General features: G+C 34.9%; 2 protein-coding genes across 2 annotated transcripts; one reads left to right on the top strand and one right to left on the bottom strand.

The window, feature by feature from the left end:
* Nucleotides 1-495: 495 nt before the first annotated feature.
* Nucleotides 496-5,965, bottom strand: LOC145562265 (protein LIKE COV 2-like). Its single transcript, XM_081622485.1, has 7 exons — nt 5,534-5,965; nt 3,843-3,895; nt 3,651-3,760; nt 2,869-3,036; nt 2,389-2,486; nt 1,248-1,374; nt 496-942 (listed from the first exon to the last, which is right to left on the bottom strand). Exons 1-7 carry the CDS (start codon nt 5,633-5,635, stop codon nt 839-841), a joined length of 762 nt encoding a protein of 253 aa, XP_081478611.1. The 5' UTR covers nt 5,636-5,965; the 3' UTR covers nt 496-838.
* Nucleotides 5,966-7,994: 2,029 nt separating this feature from the next.
* LOC145562257 (ribonucleoside-diphosphate reductase large subunit-like) lies at nt 7,995-12,813 on the top strand. Its single transcript, XM_081622478.1, has 15 exons — nt 7,995-8,480; nt 8,589-8,650; nt 8,743-8,830; nt 9,323-9,586; nt 9,695-9,935; nt 10,022-10,098; nt 10,257-10,427; nt 10,545-10,637; nt 10,739-10,888; nt 10,992-11,243; nt 11,308-11,427; nt 11,543-11,745; nt 11,836-11,985; nt 12,073-12,304; nt 12,399-12,813. The coding sequence occupies exons 1-15, from the start codon at nt 8,253-8,255 to the stop codon at nt 12,507-12,509; spliced, it is 2,442 nt and encodes an 813-aa protein (XP_081478604.1). The 5' UTR covers nt 7,995-8,252; the 3' UTR covers nt 12,510-12,813.
* The last annotated feature ends 1,133 nt before the right edge of the window (nt 12,814-13,946 follow it).

Raw genomic sequence — 13,946 nt, 5'->3', positions numbered from 1 at the left:
TATTTTCTAATAAAAATATGTTATAAATTAAAAATTTATATTATATAGCTATAAACAACCTGCATTGCACGGGTCAGAATGCTAGTTTCTTTTAGGGGGTGTTTGGTCCAAGCATATTAAGTATAAAATATGGGTTTGGAATGACCAAAACCCATACCTTGTGTTTGTTTCCTGAAATTTCATTTTTCAAACCCATACCTCAAACCCCCAAGTATGGGTTTTTGAAACCCAAGGGGGAGGTGGGTATGGCTCATATCCATACCTTTAGGTTTAAAATTAAAAGGAAAACTATCATTCCTAGATAAAAACCAAACACATGAAATCAAGTATCAAGTTCCAACTCTATACCACCCATGTTTCATTCCTCATCCCAAACCCGTACCATTGTTTGAACCAAACACCCCTTAAACCGCTGTACAATAATAATTTGAAAGGTAACATAAGTTACACAACCAAGGTTCCCAATTCATATATTTGTGCAAACTATCATCGTGATTTACGAATAAAATTTATCTAGTGGAATAATTTAGGATACACACTTATATGAAATCGATTAAAGCTACTCGATAGTGGATATTATAAAAATCTCTAACCTTACCTTTACAAATTTCCTATATACTGGGTACAGAGGTCACTATTACAAGAACTACGGTATACACACCACAAATGAATACAACAATTAAGGAATACAGAAATTTCCACATTGAATTCACTCATGAAATCGCTGTGGGCATAACAAATTTCTTGTGGTATTATCGGCAAGCAAGCTAGCTTTCTTCACACATTGATAATCAGATATCACAGCACTTGTAAAAACAAACATCCTTCATCCCTAGTATTATGTTGACAATCTATTCATTGGAATTCTGTCACTCTGTCGCAGTGTTCTTTCTACAGGTGATATGACTTGTGGCATCGTCATGCCCCCTGATACAATTATCTCTGAGAGAAGGAAAAACAGTGTGAATACAAGGGGTATTCAAAAGAGTTCAATATCATGCCTTGCAAGTATACAAAAATTAGTATTGAAATGACTGATATTAGTGTTAAGTCACTGTTACATCTGTTTCTTTTAAAATCCATTCTACATCAGATTCCCTTCACCAGTTCACCTCCAATACTAAATACTTAATTAGCAGCTCTTTCTATAGCTCAATATAAAAGAAAAAACAAATACTGGGTGCAAAAAGACAGCAATATGAATTTTTAGATGTGAACATGAAGGAAAAGGGAAACAGAGAACAGACCTATGCCTTCACGAATAGAAAGATTTGGTCTGATAACATCCTTGGAATTGACCAGAAAGATGTCTCCAATATAAAGATGGTTGGTTGGAACATACACGCTACACAATTCTTCGTCACCATCATCTTTCTGCAATTAGCAAAAACAATCAAAATTAATACCATTCAGAAATTCAAAACCTAAGAACGCAAATATAATAAAACATTGCCTCCTCCATCCCCCCACCACCCCCTACACATTTTTTTTTTTAAAAGATTAAGAATGGGACAAGCTGTTCTCGAAAGAGCTATAGAGACAACATAGATCATCAATATCTACGAAGAGCAAAGTGTCTTGTAGATTCTTTTAGCCATTAATCCACATGAATTTTCTACTCTTTTTTTGAAGTCCTTCAGAACTAGATCTTCAAAAAAGCCGACTTTTCACCCTTGGCACTCCCATCACTTTCTTTCATCTTAGGGGAGCCCATGTATCAGCAACATTGCAAAATTGGTTCTCTCTTCTCCGCAGTCAAGCACCAGTCCACAACATTATTCAGTATGCAGTGGTAAGAGTAAGTTGACTGCAAGACATCAATGTATGGGAAAAAAGAAAATGTATGTCTTCCACATCTTTTCACATCAGGGAGTCAGCTTCTGCAACTCTTCCAGATCATTAACTAGTAGAAGCTAAACTATTAAAAAAGAATAGGCCTTGAGCAGTTGCAATGTATTCACCTAATGCTAATCCTAGATTCAAATGAGAAAGTGCCGAAATGGCAGGCAACGCACTACATTGCTCCCATTTTCATTACTGCTATCATAGTAATGTATTATATAGTATTGCTTCTCATTTGGTTTAGCACTTATGTAGCAGACTGTACAAGATTTGGGTTTGTTCTTTCCCCTAAAATTGACTAATTGACCCGAAAAGATTCATGCGTATTGAGGGTGTGCAAATGCATTGAAACCATACAGAAAAGCAACAGATTTAAAAATCAAGATCCCTTTCTCATCAAGCAGATGCACATGCATGTATACAAGTGTGTAGACATAAAATGCACAAGAGAGCGACACCAATAGAAGCTAAATACTAGCTGTTAAAATCACCTGTAAAAAATATGAATGGAAAAGAAAGCGGCATATGTTCATTCACTTCACATACCTGCAGAGTGACAGAAGATGTGATGAAGCCAAAGGCATATTCACCTTCACGTGGATGACGAATTATTGCCACCTCTTTAAAAGCAGTAGTATTCTGATCTGTTCAAAAAAAAAAAAAAAAAAAAAAAAAAGAATTGGATAATATACAATACATTAAAATCAAAGACATCAGAAAAACGAAGCTGTAGCCTCAAAGCATCCTGACCCAACATTAAAACACAGAAGCATAGATTACATCAAGACATCAATAAGCTTTAACTTTACGTGGTAGCCATTTTAAAGCCATTCACAAAGCAGTCGTCAGATTTATAATAGCACTACAACAGTCAATACTATTTGAGCAACAAAAAAGAAAGCTATAGTCCTATGCATGAATTATCTTACTGCAGCACGCCAAGGATAAATGCATCTAAGAAGTTGTGATCATAGCATCTAGGTAAGGCTAACAGGAAGTCTTCAAAATCAACTAATCAAGTGTTACCTGGTGAAATTGCAGAGCTAATTTGTTTAGACGCTGAATATATATGCCTAACAAACGGCATCTTTTTTATCAGCCATTCTCCAAGCCAGAAAACAGTGGCACCCATCCAAGAGGAAACAAAAACACCAACAAGAAAAACAAACAATAGCGACGTAATGAAACCTAGTCCTGCAACCAAGAAATCCAGGGGCAAAAAAAAAAATCAATAAAAACAATTCACACATTACATGTTCCTAGACCACAAGTAGAAATGTGCATAAGGTTATTCTGTTCCTCTAAATGCCTGTTATAAGATACTCGGATATACATATATATATATATAATTAAAAACAATCTAGGCAAAGCACGGATAGTAGTATAGGAATACAGCACTTCAAGAAACATTTGTATCTCCGAGTATCTTATAACAGGCAACTCAGCAAGAGTTGGCAACCCCTAACAATATACAAATATTTGTTTAGTCCCAAAGGACTGCCTTTTACAATCCTACTGATTTTGCCTGTTTTGCTAGCTCTAATCTCAACCCACTTAACTTATCTTGTATTACATTGTCACACCCTATCAGTTCTCACATGCTTTACAATTACCTTCCCTGCAAAAAACCTTCAGTCCTGGCCAGAGCAGAAAATTAATAGGCAGATGTTGCTCTAGATTTTCAAAGGAAAAAAATAAAAGCACCCAGCCTAGGCATCTTCCCAAGATCAAATTTAGTTCTCCCACCCGCCAAAAAAAGGTCACATAAGGACAAGAAGTAAAAAGTATATTGAAACAAATGAAATTACCAAATATGTCAATCCCAAGGCTCTCATACAGAGGACTGAAGAAACCATCTACAAACTGAATAAACCACCAAGTAATGAAGAAGGTGACTGCAACAGGGAAGAGCACCACACTGCAATTTCAAAACCAATGCAAAAATGTTAGCAATATACTTCAAAAGCAAGATTTAAAATTTTCAATACACAGCAAATTACCATCCAGTCATGAACTTTTTAGAAATCCAACTCTGGAGGACATAACAGCAAGCCTGGCAAAACATATATATGTTAGTACAAGGATAAAATACTGGCTGGAGGTCAGATGCATTATGCCAAAGTGCCAAGTCCTTCACCAGCTAACATAGACAAAATAGGATCACGACTTTTGATACCAATATCCTTGTGAGTAATTACAATAAAGACTACATTGGGCATGACAAGCAAGTTTGGATAGATAAACAAAATTCTAAGCAGATCAGAACCGATAACAAATTTACAATGGTAGTCTAGCATTTTAACGGCACAAAACATCAAGAAGAAATATAATTCATCTACAAAGAAATCTAATGCTTTGTACAGTTAAATAGAATTTTTTACTACGGCCCTATGTGTTCATAAACATATAGGAGTATACACGGGACTATATGAGCTTAAGATGCTTTACAAAGCTAGGCCATTGGGTCACCACAGGCGAGATATAAAAGATATGAAGGGAAAAATTAAGGGTTCGTTTGGCATTGTTGTGGTTTTCTGTTTTTTGGTTTTTTGTTGTATAAAAATATATGATATATGTCACATAATGAATAAAAAATTATTTAAACTTATTAAAATCATAATAGTTTTGAAAACTGACAACAAAAGGTGGAAACACCTTTTTCTTATTTCCTATTTTTGGTTTTTAGATTTCAAAAAAACAGGAAACTAAAAACCAAAAATGATGTCAAACAAGCCCTAAAGAGCTTGATTAGAGAACTGAGAAGTTATAGGGTTCAGGAAAATCTACATCTAGCCATTAAGGTTAGGGAAAATATGTTGCATGCTAAGACCAGCATTAGCGCTTTGCACCCATCTTTCCTTGTTCGAATCTATCCTCCGCTTCTTATACTATCTTCCCTAGCCAACACTATTATCCATCTCTACTCAAACCACCATACTTATTTCTTATGCTGACTGCCTAACTCCCACAGCTTCTAATTTCTCATTTCACCAAAGTAACATTCATATTTCTCTATCATAAATTTTAAAACATCAATCACAATACATGTAACCAATGTATGTGGCATCAAGTTATGCCCAAATCCTAAAAACTAACAATATGGACTCTAATTGCTTGGTACTCATAAACCACCAATTTGATCGACTAATAACCGAAAACGAAATCAATAGAGTACTACTTTGTCTACGGAATGTCGGAATGTCAAGGGCAATTTCCTTGTTTCCAAGTCCCCAAACTAAGTCAAAAACAAGAAAATCATGATATAATAATTAAGCATCCAAACAATCACAAAACAATCCCTAATTCACAATTGTATTTTAAATTAATTTTTCAGATTCTTCAGAATCACTTGCTGAAAAATTCAGCAAACAGAATCTCACAAATCTAACCTCGAAAGCAATTCCCATCTTTCCCGAGTACCCACTACCCTCCCCACATTTACCCAAATTAGGTCAAATATCATCAATCAACACACACCAACCACGAACTCAATCACAATCACAAAATTAAACCTCCAAATTCAAACACATTCAACCATTAATCAACACCAAATTCAAACAATATACACAAAAATTCTCCTTGCTCAACCCAAAATCCAATTCTCAATTACAATGTTCTTCCAAAATGAGTCCAAAAATACCCAATTACAATTCGAAAACAAACAAAATTAGAAAAAAGAGGAAACCCTAACCTCGCGAGACGAAGAATTGGAGGAAGTGAGAGGAGCTTTAGCAGGATCTTCAGGATCATCTTGACTGAGAGGAACAGACGTAGACTCCTTCTCTTCCGCCATAGAAATGGAAGCTTGAGTTAGAGAGAGAAAGAGGAGAGAGAAAGGGAGAGGTGGAAGTGTGGTGGTGAGTAACTGTAAAGAGAGTGATGTACGTGTGAGAGACGAGAAGGAAGGGAAGAGAGAAGGGGAGGAGAGAGAAAATGGAATGGTGCGTCGGCGGTGGTGATTATTGGAGGGTAGTTGACTGTTCGTTTTATTTGTTTGTTTGTTTTGTTTGCTTTGGGATTAAGTGAGATAATATAAAGTTTTAATATCTTGTTAATATTTGACAGCTGTAAATGAATGGCTGTATGAGTTTGTTGGCGTGTGTGTTTAGTAACGTTGTATCGTTATTATCAAGGTTTACCATGTGACTGCCATTGTTTAGATTAATCCATATTGTATTGATAAATGGGGTTGTACTTGGTATTGAAAATCACGGTTCGATCCTCCGCAATAATAATTGAATTGGGATTAGAATCTAACCTCTTGTAATCGAGTTTCGAATCTGAATTAGCCTAAAGGGTGATCCGATTATCCATATACTTGTATTTATTTGTATCGCTAAGTGTAATGTCAACGTATGTATCTTGTGATTAAGTAAGGTATATCAATAAATGGTTGTGTTTTGTTAGGAGTTTCCTGATCTTTCATAAATGGAGTATATGACTATATGCATGACTAGTTTCATGTGTCATGTCACACTAACAATCCCTTTAATATAATTGTCATGTCAATAATTGTATTTATATTTTTAGGAGATACTAACAATCCCCTGTAATATAATTTCGTATTCGATTGATTTAATATAATTCAATGACGTATTGACGTGTCTCTCATTATGCCAAGCTTGTGTTGGGGTTAGGACCTTTTAAGTGCCGGCCTCACCCATGCTTATCTCTACGAGAATCACGAGCACTTCCTTTTAGCTGTGATTGTGTGAGTGTGCATAACGGCCCATATGAGGTTTTGTAATAGTTACTCGGTTGGGTTGGTCAGGAATAAACTAGCCCAATATCGAAATCAGATAATGCCGATAAAATCAATCCAAGTCCAACACCTTTGGAGCCGAAGGTTGTCAGTCCTGTCACATGCTTTTCCAATGTGTGTTGCTTTGAAAGAAGCAAATCGGCCATTATTTTACACTTGGACAACAAACCCACATTGGCACAAGTAATTTTTTTTTATTTTTTTAGAACAAAGTATAAAAAAAAATCTCTCAAAAAAAAGTATAAAATTCATTTGGTTCAACTTAAAGCTGTTATTTTCAGCTAGTTCAATTAGCTCCAATAAATTTAATTCAGTTCTTAATTTCTTTTTCTCATAAAATATTCAGTTCAGCTTCATTAAGTACAGTTTAGTTCAGCTAATCAGAACAAACCCTTATTTTTGACAAAATTAACTAAAATATGTTTGAATAAAGTCTAGGCAAAATATATTAAAATAATTTTTTTTTTCTGTTCCTAAATTGTAACACAATAGGAAAAAAATGAACATAATTTAATTTAGTAATATATATATATATATATAAACTTATGAAATATAGTGTTAATTAGGTATTAATATAAAATTTCATATTGAAAGTGAGGGTTAGCTCTCCTTCCGATTTGGAATCAATTCTCATCATTTGCCGGCTATCTAAACACCAAAAAATATATAAATTTCATAACATAAAAAGGATTTACAGAAGAAGTAATTGATATATGAAGTAAGATAATTTTACAAAAAAAAAAAAAAAAAAAAAAAAGGCTTTAATATGTTGACCTTATCTTTCATTCATGAAATTTGAAAAATACTCCAAAAATTTTATAAGATAAGTTCTTTGAATAAAAAGGGCTACTAAAGTTCAATTTAACTTGCAAAGTTGCAATATCATTTTATAGTTTTGAAATTTGAATAAAAAACACTACCTTTGTTATATTTTTATTCTATACATTTTAAATTTTACAGTTTTTTAATGCAAAATCTTAATTATGAATAAATTCAATAAAATATGACTAAAAAAAATAAAAACAATGATATCTTTAAAGTAGACCAAACAAAAACTTCTATATAATATATGTTTTATTAATATCAATTTATAATAGTGATATTATAATATTATAAAATCAAGGATTTAAAAAATTGACTCAAACTTACAATATATATGGTCAATCAAATTCATGTTGGAGGAAGTATTAAATTAAAAAAATAAAAACCGCCAAAGATCAGCGGGAAACCAATCCCAAAAATCAAAATCACGGCCAACAAAAGCAATAAATTAAAGCGAAAGGTCCCCTACAAATTCGATATTCCCCCCAAATTAATCAATTACTCAACCACTCCACTCTTCCACTCACATGAACCCGCTATTTCAGATTTTTCAATTTAAATGAAAAGATTGCTCAACAAGTTTTCCCCAATTTTGGCGCCAATTTTTCAAATCTCAAATTAATTTCACCGCAATTAGACAATATTCTACGAGGGAAAATCGAAACCCTAATCCCCAAATATTTCCAAATCCCGCCTCCTTTTTCTACCCCCTTTTCCTATTTATTCTTTACTGGGTTATCCATTTTTCTTGCGCACAACCTGTTCGACGAAATTCCTCTGAGAACAAAACCAAAAAATAAACTAACTTAGAAAAGGGAGGAAGAAGATGTATGTAGTGAAGAGAGATGGGCGTCAAGAGACGGTTCATTTCGATAAGATTACTGCGAGGTTGAAGAAGTTGAGTTATGGTCTCAGTGTAGATCATTGTGACCCTGTTCTTGTTTCCCAGAAAGTTTGTGCTGGGGTTTATAAGGGTGTTACTACTAGTCAACTTGATGAATTAGCCGCTGAAACTGCTGCTGCTATGACTGCTAATCATCCTGATTATGCTTCTGTGAGTTTTCTAATTTTATTTTTCTGGGGTTTGCTTTAATTGATTGATTGTGTTTTCGGGTTCGATTTCGGTGTTTGATTTGGTTTGATGTTGTTGTTGTTGTTGTAGTTGGCGGCACGGATTGTTGTTTCGAATTTGCATAAGAAAACTAAGAAGTCATTCTCTGAGACGTAAGTGGTGTTATAATGTTATGATTTGTTTTTATAATTGGAATTTAGATTGTTGAGGTTTTTTAATTGGAGTAATTGTGATGTTGATGTAGGATTAAGGAGATGTACACTCATTTTAATGAGAGGTCTGGATTGAAGGCTCCTTTGGTTGCTGATGATGTGTATGATATTATCATGAAGGTATTTCTTCAGCGCGATTTTTATATCATTTGATGTATTCGAGTGCAATGTTTAACTTAAATGAATCCGATTTTGTATTGCATATTTTGGTTGATGGTTCGATATCGTGTTTATGTTATATGTCATGTGGTGTTTATGTTATATGTACATGTATTGTGTTGTCATTGATATACGTAGTATATTATTTGAAGTTTGATCTAATATAAGTGTTTACATTATTCACTAATTAGCATAATTAAGCAAATTATCATGTACGGAGTAACATTTTTTCCTTCAGTCAATGAAACTTTATTACTGCTTCAGATCTAACAAGAGAAATGATCTTAGCACAGCGTGATATAGGATAGAAATTTAATACAAGTAAATTAGAACCAAAAAATAGTCTAATGAGGTAAATTAGTACAATGATTAGAAACTTGTGAATGAAAATTTTGTTGTTAATTTTGTATTGAGACTGGTGAATTGATGAATGGTTATAATTTTGTATTGTAGAATGCTGCTCAGTTGGACAGTGAGATAATCTATGACAGGGACTTTGACTATGATTTCTTTGGTTTCAAAACCCTCGAGAGATCATATCTCCTGAAGGTTCAAGGGACGGTTGTGGAGAGACCGCAGCACATGCTGATGAGGGTTGCTGTTGGGATCCACAAGGATGATATCGAATCGGCCATCAAGACGTACCACTTGATGTCCCAAAGGTGGTTCACCCACGCTTCTCCAACTCTCTTCAATGCGGGCACACCAAGGCCTCAAGTATGTGATATTTATAAGTTTATTAGTACTGTTTTATGGCTTTAATGTTTTATTTCCTGCAATTATTGTTAATAGAATATTAACCTTGGTTGTTTATGGAAATGTCAGTTGAGTAGCTGCTTCCTTATCAACATGAAAGATGATAGCATTGAAGGGATATATGATACTCTGAAGGAGTGTGCTGTTATCAGCAAATCTGCTGGAGGTATTGGGGTTTCTGTGCACAACATCCGTGCCACTGGAAGTTATATACGTGGTACTAATGGGACATCAAATGGCATTGTCCCTATGCTGCGGGTGTTTAATGATACTGCACGATATGTTGACCAGGGAGGGGGGAAGAGAAAAGGTGCAATACTGTCTTTACATCTCATTTTAATCAATTTCCTTTTTGTGTAGGGCATGTTATCTCATAGTATGTATCTCTTTATGTAGGCGCTTTTGCGATATACCTTGAACCCTGGCATGCTGATGTATTCGAGTTCCTAGACTTAAGGAAGAATCATGGGAAGGTGTGTTCAGTCATTGTGCTTATTAGCAATTTATTGAAATCATAGATATATGTTATATGAGTAACCTACCTGTTGCTGTGAGGAATATTGATATTGCATTATATTTTAGGAATTAATGTGCCTCCCTTGTAATATAAATGTATGTTTTCTGTTTTCAGGATGAGCAGCGTGCTCGTGATCTCTTCTATGCTCTCTGGGTACCAGATCTTTTTATGAAACGAGTTCAAAATGATGAATCGTGGTCCTTGTTTTGTCCTAACGAGGCTCCAGGTCTTGCTGACTGCTGGGGTAAAGAATTTGAAAACCTCTACCTAAAATATGAAGAAAAGGTAACATATCCTTTTTTTAAGAGGGTTGTTTGCATTGCAATTTAGTTATGGGTTATATACTTGTATATTTGAATAATGATTTTTGCTGATTTTTTGCATGTATATCTTCTCAACCAGGCTAAAGCAAAGAAGGCTGTTAGAGCTCAAATTTTGTGGTTTGAGATACTGAAGGCTCAAATTGAAACAGGAACTCCTTACATGCTGTTCAAGGTAAGATATGTTCCTAATCAGAAAGTTAAACTGTTAAGATATTGCAACATACTTTTCCTTATGGTTTGCTTTTAACCAACTGTTATGTTTTGCAATTTTAGGATCATTGTAACCGGAAGAGTAACCAGCAGAACCTTGGCACTATTAAGTCTTCAAACCTGTGCACTGAGATTATTGAATACACCAGTCCAACAGAAACTGCTGTGTGTAACTTGGCATCTATTGCTCTCCCACGATATGTGAGGGAGAAGGTAATAATAGTTCATGTTTATGACCACCCACCTTTCTATTATGCAAAAGCTTTTAACTGTTTTTTTCCCTCTCTTGATAATTAAACTTCACATTTCTGTGCAGGGGATTCCTTCTGAGTCTCAGCCTTCTAAACTTGTTGGAAGTTTGGGTTATAAAAATCGCTACTTTGATTTTGATAAATTAGCTGAGGTTGTTGAAGTTGTTACCACAAACTTAAACAAAATTATTGATGTGAACTATTACCCTGTTGAAACTGCAAAGAGATCAAACATGAGACACAGGCCAATTGGAATCGGAGTCCAAGGCCTTGCAGATACTTTCATTTTGCTTGGCATGCCTTTTGACTCAGCAGAGGTAACATTCTTTGCAAACATGATGCGAATTGTTATCCCTCTCAATTGTTTTTTGTGAATTGCAGGCCCAGCAGTTGAACAAAGACATATTCGAGACCATATACTATCATGCTCTTAAGACATCTTGTAAGTTGGCTGCAAAAGAAGGCACCTATGAGACATATCCGGGATGCCCTGTCAGCAAGGTATGACTGGAATTTGAAAGCATTTTTAGTTGCTTTAGGCTGTGATGAATTCCTTTATTTACAAAGCTCCAATTGCATTTTCTAAAAGCTTATGGTCATTGTTTGCATTACACAGGGTATTCTTCAACCAGATATGTGGGGTGTTACTCCCTCAGACCGGTGGGATTGGAGTGCTCTTAGGGAAATGATAGCTAAGGATGGTATTAGAAATTCACTTCTTGTGGCTCCTATGCCAACTGCGTCAACAAGCCAGATTCTCGGAAATAATGAGTGCTTTGAACCATACACCTCCAACATATACAGTCGAAGAGTTTTAAGGTTTGTAGTGCTACCTAAGTCATAGGCTCATAGCCTGTCCTATCTGATCCAATTTTATTCTAACCTTAATTTCTTTTTTTATTTGTTCAGTGGTGAATTTGTTGTGGTGAACAAACATCTTCTTAATGATTTGACGGAGATGGGTCTTTGGTCTCCTACGCTGAAGAACCAGATAGTTTATGATGATGGTTCTGTTCAGAAAATCCCTGAGATCCCAGCAGACCTGAAAGCTATCTACAAGTATGGATTTTGATTATCCTACAGTATATGAATTCCTCTTTACTTTACTTTTTTCATTTGGGTGCTGACACTTTAAACCCTTTTCAGGACTGTCTGGGAAATTAAACAAAGAACACTGGTTGATATGGCTGTTGATCGAGGATGTTTCATTGATCAAAGTCAAAGCCTAAATATTCACATGACACAACCCAATTTCGGAAAGTTAACCTCTCTGCACTTCCATGCATGGTCTAAGGGTTTGAAGACAGGCATGTACTATTTAAGGACAAGAGCAGCTGCTGATGCTATCAAGTTCACTGTGGATACTTCCATACTAAATGTATTGCACTATTTTTACCAGTTAATTTGTTGATATATTAGAGTAAGTCCCAGTTATCTTTTGCTGACATCTGTTTCTGTGGCACTAAATTTAGGATCCAACCAAGACAGCCGCAGCAGCAGGAGCTGAAGATGACAATTCAAAACTAGCACAGATGGTATGTTCACTGACAAACCGCGATGACTGCTTGGCTTGTGGAAGTTAAAAAGTACATGATCCATGTATGCATTATAAGCGTTTATATTTATCATCAGTGCTTGTCTAGCCTAGTAGCCTAGTGGCATAATAATCTGTTTAGGTGATACTTGTTGCTTGTTTGAGAAATTCATGTATATTTTGCTGAAGGAACGAATCCGGTCAAAACGACTGAAACAATGTAGCTGTCCAAGCTGGGCATCTTTGTATATAAAGTAAGCTTGGGATATGAATGTACTAGTATTGTTCTTGTGCTTATACTATTATCATTATATAGTGGAATGAGAAGAACTTGTGGCTCTCATTTTATTTTATGATTTTCCATATAATTAAGTTACCTATTATTAATTCGAAAGATTTATATGCTTCGTAGTAGTATTAGTAGAGGGTGTTTGTTTAGGGGGGATAAAAGGGGTGGGACAAGGATAAAAAATGAGAATGGAAGGAATGTAGTGTTTGTTTAGAGGGATGGGGATTATAAGGGGGTTAGAGATAGGGATTAAATCACCCACTTATTTCTCCATTTCTATAACTAAGGGGGGGGGGGGTGGTATAAGGGGAAGGGATTATAATGGGTTTTAAAAGACTAAATTACCCTTAATGAAATTGAAAAAAGTAAGGAGAAGGGTAGAAGTTAGTAAGGGTATTTTTATAAATTTATTACTTATCCGGTTATCCCTAATTTATCCTTGTCCCACCTATCAATTCTCTATCTTTATCCCCCTTCTTATTCCTCTTATTCCCATCCTTCCAACCAAACGCCCCGGTACTACATAGATTGGTACCAACTCCCAACATTGAAAAAGGCTACAAAAAAACACCTGTTTTGGGACTTTTGAATAAGCTGTTAAAGTAGAGTAGGGCAAAATCTTATACTTTGTAGGAGCATCTTGAAGGAGAATTATCCTTTTTTTGTGCAGTCATTTTCCAGAATGATCATTTGCTTTTTGTAAATTAATTAGAGCAAGTGCCTAATCAATTTTTAGCTTTTAGGATTGCAACTTACTAAGTAGGCTTGAAAAGTTTTGATACATCTAAAGGCGTTATCAACTTACCATGTTGCAAAGGTCGATTAGTTTCAGTTCCTCTATTTTAAATATCACACAAAATCTTAAATACTAAATTTAAAGCGTACATTGCGTGCATGTTGATCTAATACGAGTATAAATCTAAAGCGAAATTTAGTTCTTTAAATCAATCACATGTATATATATTTTTTTTAAAAAAACTCAGAGCGAATCTAGTAAGTGAAGTATGTATAATAAGCCTAGGTGGAAAAATACACTATACATTATACAAATTAAAAAAAAGGTACGTACTTTACTACGGAGTACTTGGTAGGTTCGAGAAAGTATTTGACTCCGTAATAGAAAGACGAATTTATGTTTTGATAGTGAAACGGTACAAAAATGTTCACATCATAGATACAGAGAACTGAAGGAGGGAC

The sequence above is a fragment of the Chenopodium album genome, chromosome 1 (assembly GCF_948465745.1).
Source record: "Chenopodium album chromosome 1, dcCheAlbu1.1, whole genome shotgun sequence".
Classification (NCBI taxonomy): Eukaryota; Viridiplantae; Streptophyta; class Magnoliopsida; order Caryophyllales; family Amaranthaceae; genus Chenopodium; species Chenopodium album.
The sequence above is the reverse complement of the archived record's forward strand: the minus strand, read 5'-3'. Positions and strand labels throughout refer to the sequence as shown.